General features: G+C 40.0%; 2 protein-coding genes across 2 annotated transcripts in view; one reads left to right on the forward strand and one right to left on the reverse strand.

The window, feature by feature from the left end:
• Positions 1 to 10,600, forward strand: part of GABBR2 (gamma-aminobutyric acid type B receptor subunit 2) — a 342,316-nt gene extending 331,716 nt beyond the window's left edge. The window contains exons 17-19 of the mRNA XM_039329325.1: positions 4,902 to 5,031; positions 5,963 to 6,080; positions 6,948 to 10,600. Of these exons, the coding sequence (XP_039185259.1) occupies positions 4,902 to 5,031; positions 5,963 to 6,080; positions 6,948 to 7,113 (414 nt within the window). The 3' untranslated portion in view covers positions 7,114 to 10,600. The remainder of the gene's footprint in view (positions 1 to 4,901; positions 5,032 to 5,962; positions 6,081 to 6,947) is intronic.
• A 2,897-nt stretch (positions 10,601 to 13,497) lies between these two features.
• The window catches only part of ELP2 (elongator acetyltransferase complex subunit 2), a 70,638-nt gene continuing 60,937 nt past the window's right edge, over positions 13,498 to 23,198 (reverse strand). The window contains exon 22 of the mRNA XM_039329258.1: positions 13,498 to 20,555. Coding sequence (XP_039185192.1) covers positions 20,399 to 20,555 — 157 coding nt within the window. The 3' untranslated portion in view covers positions 13,498 to 20,398. The remainder of the gene's footprint in view (positions 20,556 to 23,198) is intronic.

A 23,198-nucleotide genomic window follows, 5' to 3' on the forward strand; every position in this document is an offset into this window, starting at 1 on the left:
CAATACTACTCTTTTTTCCTATAACAAAGTGGGGGAGAGGAGAGTAAATGGAATACAATATTACAATATTGTACAATATTAAATACAATATTAAAAAGGGCTTCCTTAATTTAAATCTGGCAGAAAAAAAATTCCCAACTACACCACAATGAGTTTATACACACGTCTCAAAGATTCTTACACTAACCAATCTTCATAATTGAATGAGATTTTACTGATAATTTTCTCCTCTTCTCTAGTTGGTACTGCATCCTAGCTGGAACACTGGAACACTGCCATTTTAAATAACTGGTAATAATGGAATGGAGCAGAAATTTGTAAACTCTTCCCAAATCTATCTCACCAAACTCAAGTGGACCATAACGTTCCAAAATTTAGTTGGATTGCAGTGAAGTTTAATTGCACTGACATAGTGATTGGACTATTTATTATATGGAGCTTGCTGCTGGCCATCTGCTAGATCTGTGGCATCATGTAGGAACATTCTTCAGAAAATACAGTAGTGGCCAAAATTGTGGAAACCTTTTGGGAAAAGTGTATTTTTGAGGTTTGATGGCTAATAACACCACTTTTTTGGGAGTAGTACCATAAAATTATATATCAATGGAAAGATAATTTAATCAAGAATGTAATGTAACAAAGTTTGTTCAATTATCTGTACTATATTCTATGAAAAGTTATAGCCAAATAACCAGAAAAAGGAAGCACAACTTGCTTCGGTTGATATCAGGTATCTTTCCTTCATCTGATTGTAGCCAATGAGCATGAGTGTTTAGAGAGCCAATCAGGTGTCATCTTGTTTTGGCAATGAGCCAATCAGATCACAGTAGGATGCAGTTATTGATGTCATGTATTGAAGCTGAGAGGAGGACATTTGTCAGTGTGTTATGTGATCGCTATCAAGTTGGTTGGGGTTTTTTTCCTTTCATTTAGTGAGCTTGTAAAACATAATAAAATTAAAGTAATGGTGCAAAGAGTTGACTGGTTGCCCAGAAAGCGATGTAAAATAGTATTATTAAGTGAACAAGGCTACAGTTATAAAGAAATTAGAAGAAAATTGGTGGAAACTTAACCAAAAGTGGCATTTATAGTCCTAGTAGACAATCACCTAAATATGAGCCAGCAGTGTGCTGCAGCTGCCAAAAAAGCCAACACAGTGCTAGGCTGCATTAACAGAGGGATAGAATCAAGATCACGTGAAGTATTAATACCACTCTTCAATGCCTTGGTAAGGCCACACTTGGAATACTGCATCCAGTTTTGGTCAACACGATGTAAAAAAGATGTTGAGACTCTAGAAAGAGTACAGAGAAGAGCAACAGAGATGATTAGGGGACTGGAGGCTAAAACATATAAGGAACGGTTGCTAGAATTGGGTATGTCTAGTTTAACGAAGAGAAGGACAAGGGGGGACATGATAGCAGTATTCCAATATCTCAGGGGCTGCCATAAAGAAGAGGGAATTAAGCTATTTTCAAAAGCACCTGAAGGCAGAACAAGAAGCAACGGGTGGAAACTAATCAAGGAGAGAAGCAACCTAGAACTAAGGAGAAACTTCCTGACAGTGAGAACAATTAATCAGTGGAACAGCCTGCCTCCAGAAGCAGTAAATGCTCCAACACTGGAAGTTTTTAAGAAGAGACTGGATAGCCATTTGTCCAAAATGGTGTAGGGTTTCCTGCCTGAGCAGGGGGTTGGACTAGATGACCTCCAAGGTCCCTTCCAACTTTATTACTATTACTATTACTGTACACTTTTCCCAAAAGGTTTCCACAATTTTGGCCACTACTGTATGATTACTTGAATTTGCTTTGGCTTTCATTTTAGATTAAAAATGTATTTGTTTTAATCCGCCCTACCATTTTACATGTTTTTTACACATATGCACACACACATGATGTGCACTATGTAAAACACACATACATAGCCCAAATGAGACAGTATGGAAGTCTTGTAAAAACCTTGTAAATGAGAACATGATATAATATTCATATCTGTCTAGTGTGACAGGTGAAGTAAAGGAAAGGGCTAGACCAGGGCTTTTCAACCTTTTCATCCATTGTACCACTTTTAGGATATGGCAACATCCGTGTACCACCAGTCACCTAGCAAGGTGTCAAAAACTTGATGACCAAAAAAAAAAAGGAAAAAGTGATAAAGTACAGGTAGTCCTCGCCTAGTGACTGTTCAAAGTTACAATGGCACTGAAAAAAGTGCTCCCCAAGCCACAGCCTAGTAAGACATCTGCCTGCCTGCCCGGTGGCACTCTTCCTCCTATCCGAGGTTTTCATTGTTGTGAGCATTTTTGTTGAGGATTCGCAGTGGGGTTGGGGTGGGGGGTGTTTGGTTTTTATTTCCCCCCCCCCGTCTGCTGGGTGGTTGCAGCAAGTTTTGGTCACTTCACATGACCCTGGGACACTGTGACCATCATAAATATGAATCAGTTGCCAAGCATCTGAATGTAAATCACAAGACCTGGAGATGCTGCAACATTCCAGCTGATCAGCGCTTCTTCTGGGCTCAGCAGAAGCACCAGGATCAGCGCCGAGCTCCAGCTGGACCCTGGCGCTGATCCTGGAGCTTCCACTGAGCCCTGACAGTCCCGAAGAAGCACTGATCCTGGCTTCCGCTGAGCCCTGACAGCCCTGCAGCTCCAGCCAACTCTCACTCAGGCTTATGCAGTGCTGCCACCAGTTCAGCTCATTCCTCTCCCCAGCTACCACTTTTCTAGGATGGTCACGTACCACCTGCCAGGTGCCAATGTACCACAGGTGGTACCCATACCACTGGTTGAAAAGCCCTGTGCTAGACCACTTATCCCATTCTAAAGGTAATGTTTTTAAAAGTATATGTAGGAAGCCATGGAGATGGCCTTGGATAACAAATCCAGAAGCCATTAGGTCAACAAGTAGATTTGCAAGATTGTGTCGCTAAAAGAGCATAGTTCTAAATTTCCCTTGGAGTAAGTTTCCTACTCCGGTCTATCTTGTAGGGCTAATGAAACGTTTGGTGGTGTTTTTGCCATTCTTAAAAATCTACTGTGCATCCTTTATTTATCCCTTAATGGAAATGAGTTTTCAGTTTTCCTTTTAGGCCAAGTTGGTAAAATTATGAAGCAAGAACTTCTGCACACTTGATATCAAGAATTGCAAGTAGGAAGGGCTTGTTATTCCCTCTCTGCCAGTCTCACAGCAATGAAGAGGAAAAATTCAATAGATGTTGCCGTTTCCTTATTTCCTTCATTGACTTCACTAGGGACAAACTCTCTTAATAAATGTTCTTCTGCTCATGAGAGAAATCACAGTTCATAATCATAAGTCTTTATTGGTGAGTGTTCAGCCTTTGAAAATGTCTACCAAGAGAAGCTAGGATAGCTTCATCTCTGCATCCTTCCACCAGGCAAATATGTTTTAAAACACACACACACACAGTTTAGTATTTGCTAACTTTCTGCTGAAGTGCATTAGGTTTTAATTTGGTGGGCTGTTGCCTATTTTTATTGTTTTAATTTAGAGAATTTTAATGTTTTAATTTTAACTCTGTTGATTTATATACGGTTTACTGTGAGCTACCTTGAAGATTATTTTTAGTGGAAAGATGGAGAATGATGAAATTCAGCCATGCCAGAAGAGATTTCTTAATATTCAAATCTTAAAGTAATTTTGCATGAGAGGTTTAAATGCACTTCAGTGTCTTTTGCATTGCTTAAGTTAATATGATGGCTCTTGTTATTTATTAATTCATTTGTAACAGGAAGCTGAGGAGAAATATTTGAAGCTTAAATGAACATCTCAGCTAATTTAGGTTTTACAATCACATTACAAAGTTAATTAAAGCTAGGGCCACTTCACTCTTCAGGTATAAAAACATTAGAAGGCTTAAGGCTGTGAATCAGCTGGATGATTTGAGAAGTTATAGGAAACCTTTTGTCAGCTATCTTTAATAAAGATTTATCTGAGAATGTTTTCTAAGAAATAGCATTTATAGTTATAAATTTTACTCTATATTTTTTGCATTGAACAATCTATAGTACTTGGGGAAACAGATGGAATGTCAAGATGGAGAGATTTTAGTGCAAATTTCTCCTTTTCAAGGACATCTTTTAAAATAGAATGATCTCCTTAACTACCCGCTTGATAACAGTCACCATCTAGCTACCAAGAAAGAATGCTTTTCCAGATTTTTCACAATGCCATTTTATAGCTACCAAAACCTTGGGGACTGCTTAGATTTTTTTATGCTGCTGTCTACTTTTAGGAGCATGAGAAGAATTAGAGGAAGGAACTTTCCCAAAGGATGCCTGTAGCAGCTGTCAGAATTCATAGTCCTAAACTAAGCACCCATCTATAACAATTTAACAAAGTCTAGTCTTAACACGTAATATGGAATAACACATGAAAAATTAAATCAAAGCAAGTAGTCCTTGCCTTGACCATTTCACCTTACAATATCATTTCTATTGTGTAATTCTGTTACTCATCAAACTGAGAACCGGTTTGATATATGTAAGAATCTTAGTACTTATGGATACACATAAGCATGATCAAATAACAATATATTTATTTATAGGACAAAACTTACGTGACTTTTTAAAGATGTTGGATACATTCTATCACATGCTCAGGAAACCTCTGCAAAGAAACAGCACTGAAATAGGAATACTATACTATCAAGAAAGGATTTTTTTATGATTCATTATCTATGGATGTCTCCACAGATGAATAACAGTAGTTTAAGTTCTTTCTTTATATGTGTACCTTTATGCATAGTTAAAATAAATATACTACACAAAGCTGGTGTCCGTAAAAAGCCATAAAGTCCATAAAAAGTAGGACAAAAAAAGTAGAATGAAGGATAACAAATGTTTTCATATAATTTATAACATTCTTTTCTTTTAACAGTTGGACAAAGCTCTAGAAGAAGTCACAATGCAGCTTCAGGACACACCTGAAAAAACAACGTATATTAAACAGAACCACTATCAGGAGCTCAATGATATTCTCAGTATACGCAATTTTACAGAAAGCAAAGGTATGGAATTTATAAGGCCCAATAAAGATTTGGTTATATAAAAAGCATTGGTTCCATGTGTCCCTTATGTGGTAAAACAGAACAAGAGCCAGCCCTATGCTATGATAGCATTATTTTACATAATGTCAGTGAAATTTTGTAGGCACCTCATTAATACTGTTTTACCCAAACAATCTACAAAGGCAATATTACAGAGATTTTTTTGATCTCGATTTCTTTCTCATTCTTGGAACTTAATCCACATTGATTTGCATAACTCAGCTCTAGTCATCTATTTTATTAGTCACCATTCTCATACATTGCTCCCTAATCCAGATCCTGATCTTAAATGAGGAAAAGAAAGGAATGAGACCAAACACCTCATTCATCTCATATATAATACAAAGGAACGAATTTATGAATTAAAATAAAGAGATTAACTTGAATACTGGGGCAATGAGGTTCAGTGTTGTTGTCTATGGAGATTCTCAATCATCCAGGTAATGGATGTCCCAAAGATGCTTTTCAAAAGGCATCTGGACTTTCTTGGGTTTTTTTCCTTGAAAACATTTCGCTTCTCATCAAGAAGCTTCTTCAGTTCAACTGAGTTTATTTATAATTCTAATTTTAGACTCTGTGTGTGTGTGTGTGTGTGTGTGTGTGTGTGTGTGTGTGTGTCTTTTGTAAATGCTAGTTTGGGGGAGAAATTTCTTTTTTCTTTATCTACTTTGTTTATAATTCGTTTCAATCTGAATAAGAAATAGTATTATTTAATTACCACAAAAATATTGTTGTCTAGTTGGAGTTAGGTTTTAGGTCAAACAAATAATTTTTGAGAAACAATATTATAGTTCGTAAAATAATTACATTGTTTTGCAAATAATATATTATAGAGAAAAACACCTCACAGTGTTCCTTTAATAAATGTCTGAAAATATTTTTTTTTGTCCAGATGGTGAAAAAACAGTGCTGAAAAATCATCTTGATCAAAATCCACAAGCACAATGGAATACTACAGAGCCGTCCAGAACAAGCAAAGATTTTATAGAAGATATCAATTCCCCAGAACAGTAAGTAAAGTAATTCTTTCTTGCTAAATGTTCACAAGAATTAAAAATATCTTCATGTTAAGTCTGCATATCGATTATACAAAACATGTTCCTTTGCGACAAACTAGTAATTATCTGATAATTTGGGGAAGTCTTAACTTTTGAATACATCGAGATGGCTCCCTAAAGATCTGAAATGCTTATGCTCATGTATGGAGTATCTTGCTGTATTAAAACAGCCATGCACTAGTATTAATCTTGCCCTGGGTAAGTACCTTTTATATTCCATAAATGAATAAAAAAAGAAACACAAAGCAGGAGGCTAAAATCCACAGAATAACTTAGTAAGACAGGAAAGAATACAACGTAGGAGGATGTTCTGTTCATTGTCCTGGCTGCAGCTGCAGCTGCAGCTACAGAATCATTTGAGGTTCTAATATAGTTCCCAGTGGATGCATCCCAAAGTCAGGGGCCCTTTGCTAGCAGCCCTCGACAGTACTGAATACCTGGCTAACTGTCCTTTGTCAACGCTGCAAATATTGTATATTCTTGCTTTTGACAATATATAGAATTTTCTGGTAATTATGGGGTTAATACAGAGCAGAAGGGGGGTTGGGCGTAAAGCCTGGGAAAGAAAGAGGAAGAAAACATTTGACCTTCACACTAACTGGATAATGTGAGATATGACGCTAATTTAGGGAGGGAACATGCTGATAATTTAACTGCTCAGAGGAAGAGAACTTAGATCCTAGCATCCCTCCGTTGTGTCTGTGCTGACATTTTGTAACAATAAAAGACTTTTAGGAAAATAACTGCCTGGAAGTTCTTTGAAATGTTTCATTAGTGGGAACCAAAACATCCTTATCTTTCTGTGTTCTTTCTTCACAGCATACAGCGGCGACTCTCCTTACAGCTGCCCATTCTTCATCATGCTTATTTGCCATCCATCGGAGGAGTTGATGCCAGCTGTGCCAGTCCATGTGTCAGCCCCAGTGCCAGTCCACGGCACAGACATGTGCCACCATCTTTTCGTGTGATGGTCTCTGGCCTGTAGGAGGACATCAGAGCTCCCTGAACTGCTTTTGGTAGTCGATGGCTGGACTGAACGTCTTGTGTCGAACTCTTGCCTTCTACATATCCTTACTCTTACCACAGAGAAACTAGTGCTATAAGGCCATTATCAAGGGAGGGCCAGCTCCGCTGCTGGGAAAAAGCATGTGAAGCGGAGAGGTTAGGCAGAGGTTGCTCTGTAGCCTTACTTGTGGACGTTTTTATTTCTTTGCAAAGACCAAAACCATGTTTCTTCTCAAATTTCTATAGGAGGCAAAGTGGCTGAGAAACCTAAACTTGACCAAAAAAAAAAAAAAAATACAACAGACCCCCACGCAGCATCCCTAAGCTATAAACTACTACTGAAAATGTGAAACATGAGAAGAAGAAAAGAAAAATCTCATCAAAAGAGTGCTGAAGTAACTAAAATGGATACCATACCAGGGGTTGCATTCAGCTTCTGGAGACCATAGTTAGTTGGGCTGACCTTAATTCCTGGAACTAAATTCAGTGAGAAAAAGGAGACTTTTAGGAATAATTCCAGCGTCACTGAGTCCAGGTCATTCAACTAAAGATACGCTTGGAGAAGAAAATGCTTTGGGGGGAAGCAAATCCAAGGCCAAGGTTTCAGAGTGGCTACAGCAGGCATCCCAGGTTTGGGGAGTGATACTCTTCCTCCTGTTAAGACATTGTGTGCTTGGCTGAATCCTGGGGTGACTTTCTGCAAATAGCAGGAAGCTAGGTCTGACAATGCTTAAGGTTTGCTACTGAAATCTTCATATCATACGGTGGATTTTTCTCCCTGAGTTTGCTTGATTTAAACCACAGCATAATTAATAGTACAGGTAATTGAGCAGATGAGCAAGGGGAGTAGGGCCCTTAGGCACCACACTTCGCTGCTGCAGTTGAATTCTGCAGAATCAGAGATCATATAGACACCACCCTTTGCTTCACATCTGCGTGTGTGAGAGACAGTGGCCGTTGAGAATAGGATAGGCTGAACCAAGTATCCCAGTGTTGGGGTTTGAATAAAAAAAAAAGACAAAAAGATAAATATGGTATACAATAATTTGAAGCAAAATGGTTTTTCTCTCTTGTAGATTCCACCTAAGAGAATAGATTTAATCAATATCTTTCCTGGGAGCAACTGAATCTGCTATGAATTAGAAAGCAACACGAGTGAACTCAAATGAAATGGGCTTCCATCGCTTACTGTTAAGATTTGATCCACACATGTGCTGCTTTTATCCTAATGGTTCTAGGACATCTTGCTAGGATTAAGATTACTGGGCATGCATAATCCAAAGAGAGGCACCTGGATCCTTTACAATTACATGGCATGGAGAACTTCAGGAGATGCCTTTCTTTCCTGGCCAAACACATGAGAAATGCCACATTGGATGAACTTCCAATTGCTGTGTAACTCACAACACCTTCACTGCTGCAGGTTGCGCATTCAATGTGGGAGGGGCTTAAAAACAAGGGTTAAGATGGCCCTTGCCTTACTATATCCTAGGACAGTGATGGCGAACCTTTTAGAGACCGAGTTCCCAAACTGCAACCCAAAACCCACTTATTTATTGCAAAGTGCCAGGGCTACATCAGCATTGTGGTGCCCTCGGGGGGGGGGCGTAGGGGCATGGCCCACTGGGTGGGTGTGGCTACAGTGGTCCAGCAGACTGGGTGAGCGGGGCTGTGGCCAGGGGGGCGGTGGCCAGTCCCTCGCCATCTCCGGGGCATCCCTGGGGGGCCAATGCCACTTGCCCGCTCACTTCCTGTCCTGCCGCTTCCAAATGCCACATGCTCGCTACTATGGCGAACTCTGCTGGGGCAATGGCGTGCGTGCTCACAGAGAGGGCTCTGAGTGCCGCCTCTGGCATGCGTGCCATAGGTTTGCCACCACTTTCCTAGGATGTTCGAGTGAAAGCTCAAGTCTGCACTTTTTCATGCCTCTAGGTTTGTTGATTTTGTTTTTAACTAGTGGAGCTGCTTATGACATACTGTATAGTTCCACCAGTTGAAATATATGTATCGTTTGGGAAGGCATCAATCACAGTCTGTCAGGATCTTGAGCAAGATTAAATCACAAAGCCCGCTGTGATAAAGATGTGCCTAACATGTGAAAGGCACAAAAGCACACTTCAGAGCCTGATTGTTGCAGAAGATGGTCAAAATACCTTTCCCCACCCAAAAAAACTATTCTTCCTTCATCCCAGTAACCTATTGATTCAGAATATTTTGTATTGCTGTTAAAAATAGCAATAAAATAAAATAAAATCTGGCACTGGACCTAAATGATTAGCCAGACAAGAAAAAACAAACAAACTAAGCCTGTCATATCACTTCCATTTTCCTTAAATGCCATTCTCACACTATAATTGATACTAGTTTGCCAAACTGCACTGCTCAACATTGGAACTGGCCACTTTTTGAAAACCATACTTTTGATAACCATAGCTTGTAAAAGAAAGTATGATGAAGAAGAGGTAGTTTATTTCTATTGCACTTTCTGTTCCCACACAGGAATGAACCTGTTCCACAAATGTCCCCAGAATAGCATTTAGTGTCTGCACAAGAAAGAATATGCCAACCCAGTCATTGCTGATGCCGCTGATCCTACCTGCCTGATTATATTTCCCATGAATCTTAATCCCTTGAAGGTATCACAGAAATGCTCCCTGAACACACGTCATGGAGAGGGATCAGGCAGGGATCTGGAAGGGTTAGAACCACAGTGAGTAAATTTACCACAAAAGAAGTAGAACACATTACTCCGTTTGAGCACTAACCACTGAAGGTGTTGTCTGGTGTGGGTGTGCACATGCGTGCACGCACTTGTGCGCGTGCATGTATGTATGTTAACAGTATTCTCTTAATGTATGAATAAACTTCATCAGGACTTTATTTAATACAAATAAATATTACTTTTCAAAAAAGGACAATAATACTGTATATAATGTATACACAAACATTTCTGTAGAAGATATTATTCCAACATAGCAGGAAACAAAACAAAAAAAATCAAAAGTATTGGACTCTTGGCGGTGAGTGTGTGTGTCTGTAACTCTTTGTGACTACTGACTGTGTGCTGTTCCTTAGGTTTAAATCACGCAGTACATTCTTTGTCTAAAATGCAACTGTAGTTTCTCCCACGAGTTTTCTTTTCTTTTCTAATTTCCTGCAGAAAATAAGACCCATAAAATGACTATAGCTATTCAATGTTTCTGGTTTTTTTTTTATAACCTGCAGCAAAAATGTCCTGTAAAAAATTATGATGAGGCTATGCCCCAATGGCATTTTCCAATAACGACAGTGCACAAATGCTTCAACCCAGACTGGACCAGTAAGAATTATTTTTTAAGAAGCAACAGAGAGGAAGAATGAGAGAACTTGGAGAATTTCTTGTATACCCCTTATACTGCATGAAAATACATTTTTAATAAATTGTTGCAAAAAAAATCTGTTTTATTAATAAAATAGAGAAAACATAACTATTACTTGGTGATTTCTTTGCTGAATTTTCATATAGAGCTTTATGTTACTTTATTTTAATGTACGTAATGTACCGCACAGGAAACTTTGTTTATTCTGAATTGGATTTGACTGTATTTGTGCCAGATGATCTGGAACTTATATCAGCTGAACTTATATTGTTCATCTTCCTATAGCTGAACTTCTAGAGTGATAAATTCAATATATAAGAAATGAACACAGGAACAAACACAAGAAATATAAGCTAACTGGTGTATTGGAAATGTTTATGAAATAATTTTTTGTGTGTGCATACTTACATGCATTCCTTGGAGGCAGTCAAAAATACAGAACATTACCTTTTATATTTTCAGATAATTCAGTTTTAGGGGTACAAAAAACAGTCTAGTTCATTTATTATGCACAAGATTTATATTTTTCTGCATCCTTGTTAACATTTCATTGTCATGACTAATATGTAAGAAGTGATCCATAAGTGTTATCCATGTTAAAATGACATACCACATGGACAACACGGATACCATAGATATTCAAGGAATTGCTTGCAGAGCCCTCAGGAGTCCAGTTTAGTTAATCAGAGCTATGTTAGGGGGAAATGATAATCGCTCTGTTGCTACGAAAAGTATCAAGTCAGCAAAGTCAACATGACTGTTGATGAGGGCTTAAAGTCTCATCCAAGCAATCTCAAAGTTCCTGAGACAATACCAAGAAGACAACATTGGAAGAGATTGAGATCATTGGGAGAGGGCAAAAAACACTAACTCTCTGGTATTAATCCTACTCTCAGACTTATTGTGTATTCTAGTCCACAAATAAATTTAATAGTGAAGGAACACGACCTTCTGCTAGGATGAAGAAAAGGCTTGATATTTTTCTATCTCTCACATGCTATATGTTCTCATGTGTGTGCATGTGTACTTGCATGCACCTATGGGTATACTCACTGCCCAACTTTGTAGTATGTGATGCTTAAAATCATGGATTAAACCTTGCACTTGTTATCAGTTGAAAAAAAGCTGAAACAAATATGAACATACAGGGGTAGTCCTTGTTTAGCAACCCCAACTGGGACAGACAACTCAGTTGTTAAGTGAAATAGCCAGAGTGAAACTGCAACTATACTTATGAGCTTATATGTTTCTGCTATGCTTTAAAGATCTGAAAAGCTCATAAACACGAGGATTGGTGGTAAAGTTATTTTTTCATCACTGTCATAACTGCAAATAGTCTCTAACTTAGGTAGTTGCTAAATCAGGACTACCTGTATGAACCTCAAGATTCAACTTTCAGTGTAGCTGCAATATCTGCAACTAAATACTTAATTATCACTCTCCTGGTTAGCCAGATCCTGATTCAACAAAGCACTATCAAAACCATGAGACAACAATGCCTGTATCTGACAACTGACATGAAGTTTTTACTGTGAAAAGCAAGTGTTTTGTTTCCACCAATCAATTCTACTGCTGTTGTTACTGAGGTCATTAGGCGACACCTTACATGACCATGACTGGCAATTTTATTGCCAACGTCTCCATTGGCTCTGTTGGAAGCTGGCTGTGAAGTGTTTAAATGATTATATGACCAGGACACCTGTTGGTTGCAAAATGCCCACATTTTAATCCTGTGACCATATGGATGCTGCAATGGTTGTTAAGTATGAGAATTGGTCGTAATGTTGCTTTTTCAGTGCAAATTTAACTTTGAATGGTTCAAAACAGGGCAGTCTTTAAGTGAGGACTACCTGTATTGCCCCAAATTTTCATTTCAAATCAGAAATGGCTTCGTAATCTTTTTCCATCGTGATAGGCCCCAATGTCAAAAAATTTAAGGAGGGATGTGAAATACTGTAGACCTGTTTTAATGATGAAGGGAGATAACATCTGTGAGATTTATTCAGGGCAGGGCTAGCCCAAATTATTTATTTATTAAGAAAATGTCACTCAACTCATAGTGATTCCAGGTGGCTTACAGAAATAAAACCCCAAACACAAAACCCAATAAACTCCCCGGGACAACAGACCAGCCACTTGATGTAGTCTATATGACCTTGGGGTCCCCAAACCCAATGACAAAACTATCTTTAGAGCCTTTTAAAAGGGTATCAAATGAGGGCCAGTCTTACCTCTGTGGGGATAATGTTCCACAGGGAAGGAATCACCACTGAGAAAGCCCCTCTTGGTCCCATTACATTGGTGATAGCAAAGCTATGACAGGTGACAACACCATGTCATTTTTGGTGACATGTCAGGCCTTCAGACTGTCTGGATGTTGCACAAGAAGGCCTTGCTATTGTGCAGCTTCTGAGGCATCCAAAAATCACACAAGTGTTCTCAGTTGATTTTCAAAGGCTCCAGAAGCCTCATGAGAGCAACTTCCACACGAGAATCCTGAGAGGAAATCCAGAGAGGCCTTGTCTGGGCTGAAGTGTTTCATGACAAGCCATCAGAGACAAGATGTTTTCTGAATTTTTGATCTCCAAAGCCCAAAGGGCTTCCATCACAGCATTTGTTAGAGTGCCTTAATAGGGTGGGGGTAATATAGCCTACCTCTCCTCTCCGGTGGGTCGGGTAGATGTAACTGAAAAAACAGTCTTTCAAATAACCTGGATCCAAACCATGTAGGATTTAAAGATAACAACCAGCACATTGAATTGGACCTGGAAGCAGATTGGAAACACCTGCAAGAGAGGGGATACATGTACAAATCTACACTTTTTAGTAAAATACTAATACAATGGGTCCTGCTTGTCGCTTCAGTCGGCTTGATTGAACAGAAGGACAATTACCTTTTCACATATTGAATGCTTTTTATATATATATATATATATATATATATATATATATATATATATATATATATATATATATATATATAAAAGAAATAACAAGCTTTGGTATTACTTGTTCAGTCACATTTCCTTTATATATCAGTAAGATTCACATGAAGTTCTAATAACATTCACTGCTACGTATTCAACATTTCAATTTTCCAATATAAGATGAAAGAAAGATCTATTTAAAGAAGGCTCATATAGGATTTCAGACGTTAGTTGTGACATCAGTGAAGACTCTAAAAATGCTTCCTTTCAAAACTTCTTGCAGGCGATGCTTCAATATCCATCTCCATTTCATAAATAGATTGTTGCTGCTTCCTTGCACGTAGCTTTTTAAAATGATTTGTTCTATGACTACTTCATATAAGAAACTCTTAATCTCACCAAGTTATGAACTTGATATAAACACTATTCATGTTTAGATCACCACTTTGAACAAGAAAGAAACAGAGATGAGCACCACCCCCTACAGTCGGCAACAATTAGCAGGGGATTTGGAGATGGACATGGCTTTGTTCAGTTAATGCAATATTAAGTCATTATTGGGAAAGGTTTAATCTGAGCTCTAGTGTCTAGTTGAGAATCAAGCCAATTTCTGGAAAAAAAAGCAAAGTCAAATTATACACAAATAAACTCTTAAATTATATATAGACTACAAAATGCTCCTGTACATGTTTACAACAGAATTGATTCTTGGAAAAGACAACTGATCATTTTTCCTAGTACTGACTTAAACACTATATATTATTCAATCTCCTTCAGCATTTTATGGTTTTAATAGATATCACTTGCAAGTCCTGAACTGGAAAGAGCCATTTGTTTAATCACATATTATAGCTGGAAACTAGAAAGACTGAATAAATAGGAATACTGATCCTAAATACAAATTGAACAAGTCAATAATTTGTAAAATAGTACTGCACAAAAATCAAAGACCTTGAAACATATTAATTGTCTGACATATTGGCTATGATATTCCACTCCTGCTTCTATTCCTTTTTGAAGCACAATAAAAATTGAGACTGTTGTTTTATAATCAGTTTAATAAAGGAACCTGGCACAGAATAACACCTTAATAATTCTGGCAAGTTGCTATCTATTTGATTGTCTGTGAGCCTCCAGGGTCTCTGCATGAAAAGATTTAACTAGAGATCCTGGGGTTTGAACAGGAAAAAAATAAAAATATATCAGTGAGTAGTTTATCCCTCTGGCCTGATATGAGAACATTCTTAAACGTATCTTTGCTTGCTATGGAAATAATACTGAAACAGCTAGGCCAAGGAAAAGTACTGAAGCTGATCAAATTTTCAGCTCTATGCAGAAAATGCCCAGCAAAGAGCCATGTTTTCTGCAGTCTAAATAAAAGTTAATTTAGACTGAATTTCTACAGCAGTACTTATTCTACACTGCATTGACATCAAATTAGATACCCTTTCAACACATTTCAACATGGCTTTCCAATGAGACACAGACTAGGCTCATTTTTCTAAAGAAGGACAAGTGACAAAGTGTAATAGAAAGGTAGCTAAATCCTCTCTGACTCCAGAATCATGCAGTGAAGTGTTGGCAAGAAAGACATTACTAGCTGCTTTCTTCCATGATGGAGACAAAACTGAGATACTTGGCATCCTAAGGCAGTCTACAATCAGACACCATCCATAACTAACGCTGGTGATGAATGCAGGCAATTTTTTTAAAAGTAAGAATTAAGCATTTACAAAGTGCCATCTACCTTAGGAAAAGAAATCTCAGAACAACTGAATTCTTTCTTCCAGGCCCCTGGGAATCAAATGGCTGCTTTTTTAAAGAAAACTATGAAGGGAGAAGTCATTTCTTTAACATTTCTTTTCTCTCTGTGTGTGTGTGTGCGCGCATGCGCTCTCGCATGCACGTGCTCCAGGATAAATGTAAAAACAACTGTTGAATAAGCTGAGTTTTCGTCGGTCCACTGCCGTCATCAGAGTAAAACACCAGGGTTTGAAAGTCTGCTTATAAAGCCGGCTGTTTCAGTGCTCTGCTCATTGAGCACGTCACTGGTCTGCCGGCTCTGGTCGACCATATTGCTTCTAATTGCTTCGCCTCCGTCTGCATGTTTTTGGATTCAGACATCTTCACCTCTTTCATTACCGCTCCTGCCTGCTTTAGCCGTGTCCAGATATATGCTGTTGTCAAGTCATCCTCTGGTTCCTCTTGTCTTATAGCCATCCTTCCCTGCTGTATGTGTAGATGTGGTGTCATGCTCCCCATTCTTGATTCCTGCGCGGACTGTGCTGAAGGTTTCTCTCCTTCACTGGTTGTAATTCCTTGCCGTTGCGTGAGCCGGCCGTTCTGATTTTGTGGGGGCGGTGCTCTTTGCACTCATTGTGAGTTCCTGTGTTGTTCACACTTCCTTAGTGTCTGATCAGCAGGCAGTAAGTCTATGTGGCGGTTAATTGAGTGCTCATCTGACAGCCAAGCCTCCCTCAGTAATCGGCCACATTTGGAGGTGTCCTGGGCAATGGCCTCCGTCCCCCACAAGATCAAACAAATGGTTGTTGCTGGCCATATGGATCCACACCTGTGAGCATTGCTCGTGTCGTCTAATGGCCAGTTTGTGCTCATGAATCCTAGTTTTGAGTCATTTGGTCATCTCCCCAATGTAATTACAGTGGCAGTCATTACATTTAACTCTATATACCACTGACAATCTTTCCTCATTGAGTAACTGTTCCTTTGAGGTGCGTTATTTTGGTACATAGGGATAGGTTTGGTTTGTGGGCTATGCTGATGTTGTACCGAGCCATCGCCTCTGGCACCCCATTGATGTAAGGCAGTGTTATCCATGCCATAGGCGTGCCTGTATTTTGCAAGGCTCGTGCTGTCTGCTGTACTGCCTGATGAAAACACGATCTGCAAACACGATAGAGGTGGTTCTTCTCCTCAATTTTTGCACTGCACTGTCTGTGTTGCAGTGAGTGGTTCTGATGAATCCAATCTTATGTGACATGGGACGATTGCTCCTATAATGCAGGATTCTGTCCGTGTGTGTTACTTTTCGGTGGACCGTCATATGGAGGGTGCCATTGGACTGGCGGCTGACCAGCACTCTAGAAACACAAGAGTGCCATTGGTCTCCTCCTCTGCCATAAACCAAATATCTGGGTAGACCGAATTTAATTTGTTCATGAACCTGGCACTATTTTGCTGTTTGATGACAACAAAAGTGTCATCCATGTATCTTGCCCAAAATTTGGGCCGATACTTGGACATCACTTTGGACTCTTGTTGCAGGACTGCCTCTGCGATAATTCCCGAAATCGGGGATCCCATCGACGTCTCTTTCACCTGCTTGTATATGGTACCCTGGAACGTAAAATATGTTCTCAGGCACAAGCTCATGAATTGGATGAGGTCCTCGGTGCAGAATGGGTCATGGTGTCACTCTTCCTCTTGTTGTAAGCAGCTCCTTATTACTGCGATAGCTAGATCTTGCAGGATGAAGGTGAAGAATGACATTACATCAAAAGACACCATGACCTCGTCTTCCTCCACCCTTAATGATTTTATCCTTCCTAGAAACTCCTCTGATGACTTCACCGTGGTCTCGCTGTTCTCCACCAGATATCCAATCCGCCCACTTAGCCATGTAGCCAAGCCCAAGGTTGGTGTGCACCTAAATGACACGATCGGTCGCAAGGGGATTCCTTCTTTGTGGATTTTAGGTAGCCCGTAAAATCTGGCTATAGCCGAGTCCTTGGCGCATATTGTCTTCAGGACATCATTGCTGATTTTGCCCTGTCTTTTGAATTTCTCTGCTAGTTGTTGAGTTGGTTAAGAGTGGTCATTGGGTCTTTTGTGATGAAATGGTAAGCACTGACATCATCAAGCAAGGCATTAGCCTTACAAGTGTATTCAGGTACTCCGACACAAAATGGAGATCCTGAGAGCGTCAGTCGCGGCTACACTAGCAAACTGGTCCACAACTTGTCAAGAACACTGATCTATGGACAGACTGGACTACTGCAGCGAGACACAGGTCATAACTTGATGTATGCTCAATCTATTGACTTTGTCACGTCCCTGGAACCAATAATCCAGCGGATTGAAACCAGTGACGAGAGACCAAGAATTCTATTAGACGTGTCACAGGTCTGCTCATGGGCCATAGACAGTGCTATGTCCTGTTCGCAACGGAGAAGGAAGCCTTAGAGGAACTGCGAAATGACAGCACCATTGTCATTCTGCCAGCCGACTAGGTCAGGGCAACCGTTATTATGTATAAGCCTAAATACACTCATAAGATCCCATTGGTGTACCCTTGATCTGTTCATATGTGGAACCGCTAAATGTAAAATAAGTTCTCAGGCAAAAGTTGAGGAGTTGTATATAATCTTCTGAGTTTGGTGAACCAGGGAGCGGTGTTTCCTCATCCTGCAGCAACTCATAACTGACACAGCCACTTCTTGGGGGATAGATGTAAATAGCGATATCACATCAAAAGACACCATGATCTCATCATCTTCCACTGTCAGCATTTTTAACCTTTGTAAAAAGTCTTCAGCCGATTTTATCGTGGTAGAGGTGTCTTCAACCAGATATTGGAGTTGTATATTCAGCCACTTTGCTAACCCAAATGTTGGGGTGCCTCTGAATGATACAATAGGCTGCAGTGGGACCCATTTTATGAATTTTGGGTAACCCATAAACGCGTGCTGTGACTGAGTCCCTGGGACGGATCATTTTTAAGTCCTCATGAATCTTCCCCTGCCTGTTAAGTCTATCGGTCACCTTATTGATTTGATTCCTAAGTGTTGTCATAGAAGCTTTATTAACAACCTGGTAGGAGTTCTCATCACTGAGTAAGGTCTGGATTTTCTGGTTATATCCAGTCTGTCCATAACCACAGTGGCTCTACCTTTGTTGGCCAGCAAGATCATGATTGAGCTGTCCCTTCGTAATTTTTGGAGGGCCATCTTTTCTGATCTTAAGAAGGTGTAACTTTGTCTCTGGTTAATAAGGAGTCCTGTTAGGCACTGCCTGATGGAGTTCTTTGTGTCCTCATTGGTTTCAATTCTGAAAATTACTGATTCCAGGGCTGCCGCAAAGTCAATGGGTTTAGCATCCATTGAGTTAAAGCCAGCATCCCATTGCAGAACTGAAACCTGTCCCTCGGTGAGTGTTTTGGATGATAAATTATGCACCAATGTCTTATCGCTCGTTCACTTATCTGCAATTGCTAGAGTCTCCATTTTACATTTTAACACATCACTTTTGCTCTGGTGTGCTCTTTGTACCGCAGTGTATTTGTGAACTAAGGATGCCAAGATGTTCACATGACAGAGTGGTTCCACAATGCTCATGGTGTTTTTTTATTATCGTGGTTTGGGTATCAATCTGTCTGTTCGTTGATCATGGCGTGCATCATCAGTCTTTGGAACTGCCGGACTACCGTGCGGGCCTCCCATGTATCAATTGGAGGTTTTCTCCAGAGTGATTTTGGTATCAAATTGTTGCAGATGCAATTATGTATATGTGTGTGTGTGTGTACACACACACACACACACACACATATACATACATACACACACATATATTCTACTTTCTTCTTTCTTGTTTTAGTTTGTATAAGCTTTTTATCACTATACTAGTTTAATAGTTTAATAAAAATTTCTATTAAAAACATACATTCATCTTCAATAAAACAATGTTGTATCTCCAGAGTGATATGATTATTTTAAGTGAGCCAGGCTTTGGCCATAATACTATGAGCTAGACTGATACAGATGAGCTAGAAGCAAAGACTGCAGATTTCCCTCCTGGAACAACCAGGATCCCCCCCCCCCAATCTTATCTCCTTTTAACTGGCACTGTGGGAATTTGCTCCTCAGCATCCACATACTCTTGAGGCTTCCCAGAACTCCCATACTGGGAGCTTCCATTCAATATCCCCCTTGTGTTAACCAGTTGCTATTATATTAATCTAACATCCCCCTATCTCTTTAGCCAATGTACACTCTCAAGATTTCCCTCTTCAGTACCCTAGTCCCACCATGGCCCTTTGATGAAGGAGGACCCATATTCTGATTTAAAGGAAGAGCTTATTCCTGCCCTTCCCTCCTCTTCTACAGAGAGTTGCAACTTTCCTCATGTTGCCCTTCTCAGCCTGTCCTTCACAGCAGCCAGGATGGCCAGCACAGGAATCACCGCCATAGGGTCTTCTGCAGTGCTTGCTTCTTCTTTCAACCCATGTTCCTGCCATACCAGTTCCAGTCAGGCCGACCCTCTGGTCTCTTCTTTGTTCCTATTATTACCTCATATGTTCTTCTTTCTCTCTTCCTTTTCCCGACTGCTCAATCTTTAAGGACATTTACAGTATCAAAAATTTGTACCACCAGCACCACCACCAATAGCAGCAACCAAGGATCTTCATCCGTGGGCACCTCTGTGCAGTGTCATACTGCTTGCTCTTTCTTACATGTGTGGATTATTTCTGATTTCTGCTTTTTCTCCCTTCTAAATGTTGCAAATGTTCCTCCACTCTGCAATTTTCCCTAACCACCCCCCCCCAAATTTCCCTAGTCTGCATGCTGCAAAAACAAGGGTTTTAGTGCAACTACCCATCAACCACTTTGGAAGACACAAAAATGGGCTTCAAAATGGGAGTCCCTATTGTGAAAACAGCCTGTGAGTTTAAGCGGAAATATAAACTCTGTTTTTACAAATGAGAAGGAAGCAAGAAACAGCATTCTCTTTCTCCAGTTTGATATCTGTTTTAGGTGTCTGAGGATTACAGTGGATTCAGCTCAGAGGAACCTTCTATGACCCATATATTATTTTTCAAACTGCTTCAATGTATGTCCAGTTTATACTTGTGTCAGATTGCATTGCTCTAAGAGCTGGACGTCCAATTTTTGCTTCTTTTAAGAAAACCAGTTCAGGAAATGGCTGATAGGCAAGTGGAGTATGTCTGCCTCAAAGTCATCATTTAAAGGCTGTGCCGATTGATATTGAAGATCTTCACACAGTGATCTGCCCCGCAGCTCACCAGCTGTAGCCACTTGCTGCTCTCGGCTGTGTCCTGTCCCGCTCTGCCCACACGCTTTCTCCACTGCAGTCGTTTGACAGCAAGAGTATGGCTTTGGCTGCAACAAAGAAGCTATTAGTAGAAGGAAACTCAACTCATCTCTCATATTCATAAAATGTCAAACTCAGCTGGACTTTGTCAATTCAAAACATCAGCATTTATCTAATTAGAGTGTTCCTTTGCCACACTGCCAGAATGGAAAAACTAAACTTGTCACTGCCTGTAGGTATTAAAGATGCCAGAGCTATTATCAGTGCAAGTGACATTTCTTCACTTCATCCCATTAATAATTCAAGCAGTTTGAATCTTATTTTCACTGCAATTTCAGGTCAAGCATCAATATTAAGAAAGATACTGCTACCCAGGAAGCTAAGAATCATACTGGAAATTTCCAAAAAAAGAGTCAGACTATAAGCAGCTTGAAGTGAGTGCTTGATTCAGATGCAATGCTAAATCATGGTCAGAAGTTCCCTTGCAGGCTTGTGTGCTGTTTCTTTCCTAATTTAGAGGTTATCTTTTGCTTTCCCCCATGGTTTTCATTGATCACATTTGCCATTAGGTCTATAGATTTTATGGCTGTAAAAGCTTGTAGATTTTATCTTGCTCTTAAACCACTGCTTTTAAATGTATTTTTTTTTTAAAAAAATTCCAAATTGTGTCCTTAAGGCAAGCTGACCCTATGCAATGCATCCAAATGCCACTACAAATAATGATAAAAATCTGGAGGGGGTCTACACACCACAGCTTTCTAGGGATTCTCCCAATGGCTAAAAGATCACAAGACGAAGGTGGACAATTAAAAATAATAGTAACCAGGACTTCCAGTCCTGCATGGTAGTGACTGGTTGCGGGCTTGCGGACAACCGCAGCCCTGTGGACCAATTTTCATCCTGCCTGGAGACCCTAATGGGTCCAGGCCGCCCCGGAGAGGCAGCGAAGAAAGAAGGGTGCCCCGGCGACTCTGGAATGATGCGGTCGCTCCGTTTGTATTGGGGGAAAGCCTTCTAACCTGATAGGAGAAAAGCTGTTTTTCACTGATCAGCCCAAGCTATTTGCAACCGGAGTCCAAAAGAACTAACCAGCACTACAGTAAACAGCGTGATTGAAACCGGGTGAGGAATCTGATTTTACCTTTTCTATTCTACACTTAATTTCCTGGAAAAGATCCCCAAGAAGCGAAATACCTCCGAAAGTGAAGGAGGGGGACTTCAGTCCCATCCTTATACTAACAGAAGTGGCAAATTAAAATTTCTATAGAGGATCAAAATATATAGTAGTGAAATAAATTTATATAAACTTGAAAGCTAAAATTTAACTTTGGACAAGTTTGTTAAATGGTTAAGAATCTCATTTTAAAGACCATTGTTATATTGAAAACTAAATAGATGCTGACACCTAGTGGTGGATGAAGATTATGACAGCTATGATTTCCATAGAGCAGGGCTTTTCAACCAGTGGTACGGGTACCACCTATGGTACATTGGCACTTGGCAGGTGGTACGTGACCATCCTAGAAACGTGGTAGCTGGGGAGAGGAATGAGCTGAACTGGTGGCAGCACTGTACAAGCCTGAGTGAGAGTTGGCTGGAGCTTCAGGGCTGTCAGGCCTCAGCAGAAGCCAGGATCAGCGCTTCTTCGGGACTGTCAGGGCTCAGTGGAAGCACCAGGATCAGCGGCAGGGTCCAGCTGGAGCTCGGCGCTGATCCTGGCGCTTCTGCTGAGCCCAGAAGAAGTGCCGATCAGCTGGAATACTGCAACATCTCCAGGTCTTGTGATTTACATTCAGATGCTTGGCAACTGATTCACATTTATGACGGTCACAGTGTCCCAGGGCCATGTGAAATGACCAAAACCTGCTGCAACCACCCAGCAGACGGGGGAAATAAAAACCAAACACCCCCCACCCCCACCCCGCTGCCAATCCTCAACAGAAATGCTCACAACAATGAAAACCTCGGATAGGAGGAAGAGCGCAGCCGGGCTGGTAAGCAGGTATCTTGCTCGGCTATGGCTTGGGGGGCATTTTTTCAGTGCCATTGTAATTTCGAACAGCCACTAAGCAAACTGTTGTAAGTCGAGGACTACCTGTACTTTATCACTTTTTCCTCTCTTTTTTTTTTGGTCATCAAGTTTTTGATACCTTGCTAGGCGACTGGTGGTACTCGGATGTTGCCATATCCTAAAAGTGGTACAATGGATGAAAAGATTGAAAAGCCCTGCCATAGAGAACTTTCCAAAACCTGGGAAAAGCTAATCTGTGTTTGTGACCTTCAAAGCTTTAATAATAAAGAACAGCTGTGACAAAAAAAAGACAACAACCTGGGCTGCAGACAAAGAGAGAATTATAAACTTTAGGAGAAAAATTTTTTTTTTGAACTCTTTGGTTTACAAATATCTATTTATCGGGACTCTAGAGCTATTTGCAGATAAGAAGGAAAACTCCAACTTTTGGCCATCATGGATCAGAGATATGTAGACAGAACACACCAAGAAAACATAAATACCTCTCAGGAGGAGATATATAATATACTGCAATTAATTCAAATAACACTAAGTTCAAATCACAAAGAAATCTAAAATAACTTTGAAAATACAAATCAATCTATCTCTAAGTTAACTTTACAACAAAAAATCTTCCAGGAAACAACAACAGAGAAGGAGCAGTCAAAACAAATAAGTGGACATAAAATTGAAAATAGAG

This window comes from Crotalus tigris, unplaced genomic scaffold (assembly GCF_016545835.1).
Source record: "Crotalus tigris isolate CLP2741 ecotype Arizona unplaced genomic scaffold, ASM1654583v1 scf7180000024391.5723578, whole genome shotgun sequence".
Taxonomy (NCBI): domain Eukaryota; kingdom Metazoa; phylum Chordata; class Lepidosauria; order Squamata; family Viperidae; genus Crotalus; species Crotalus tigris.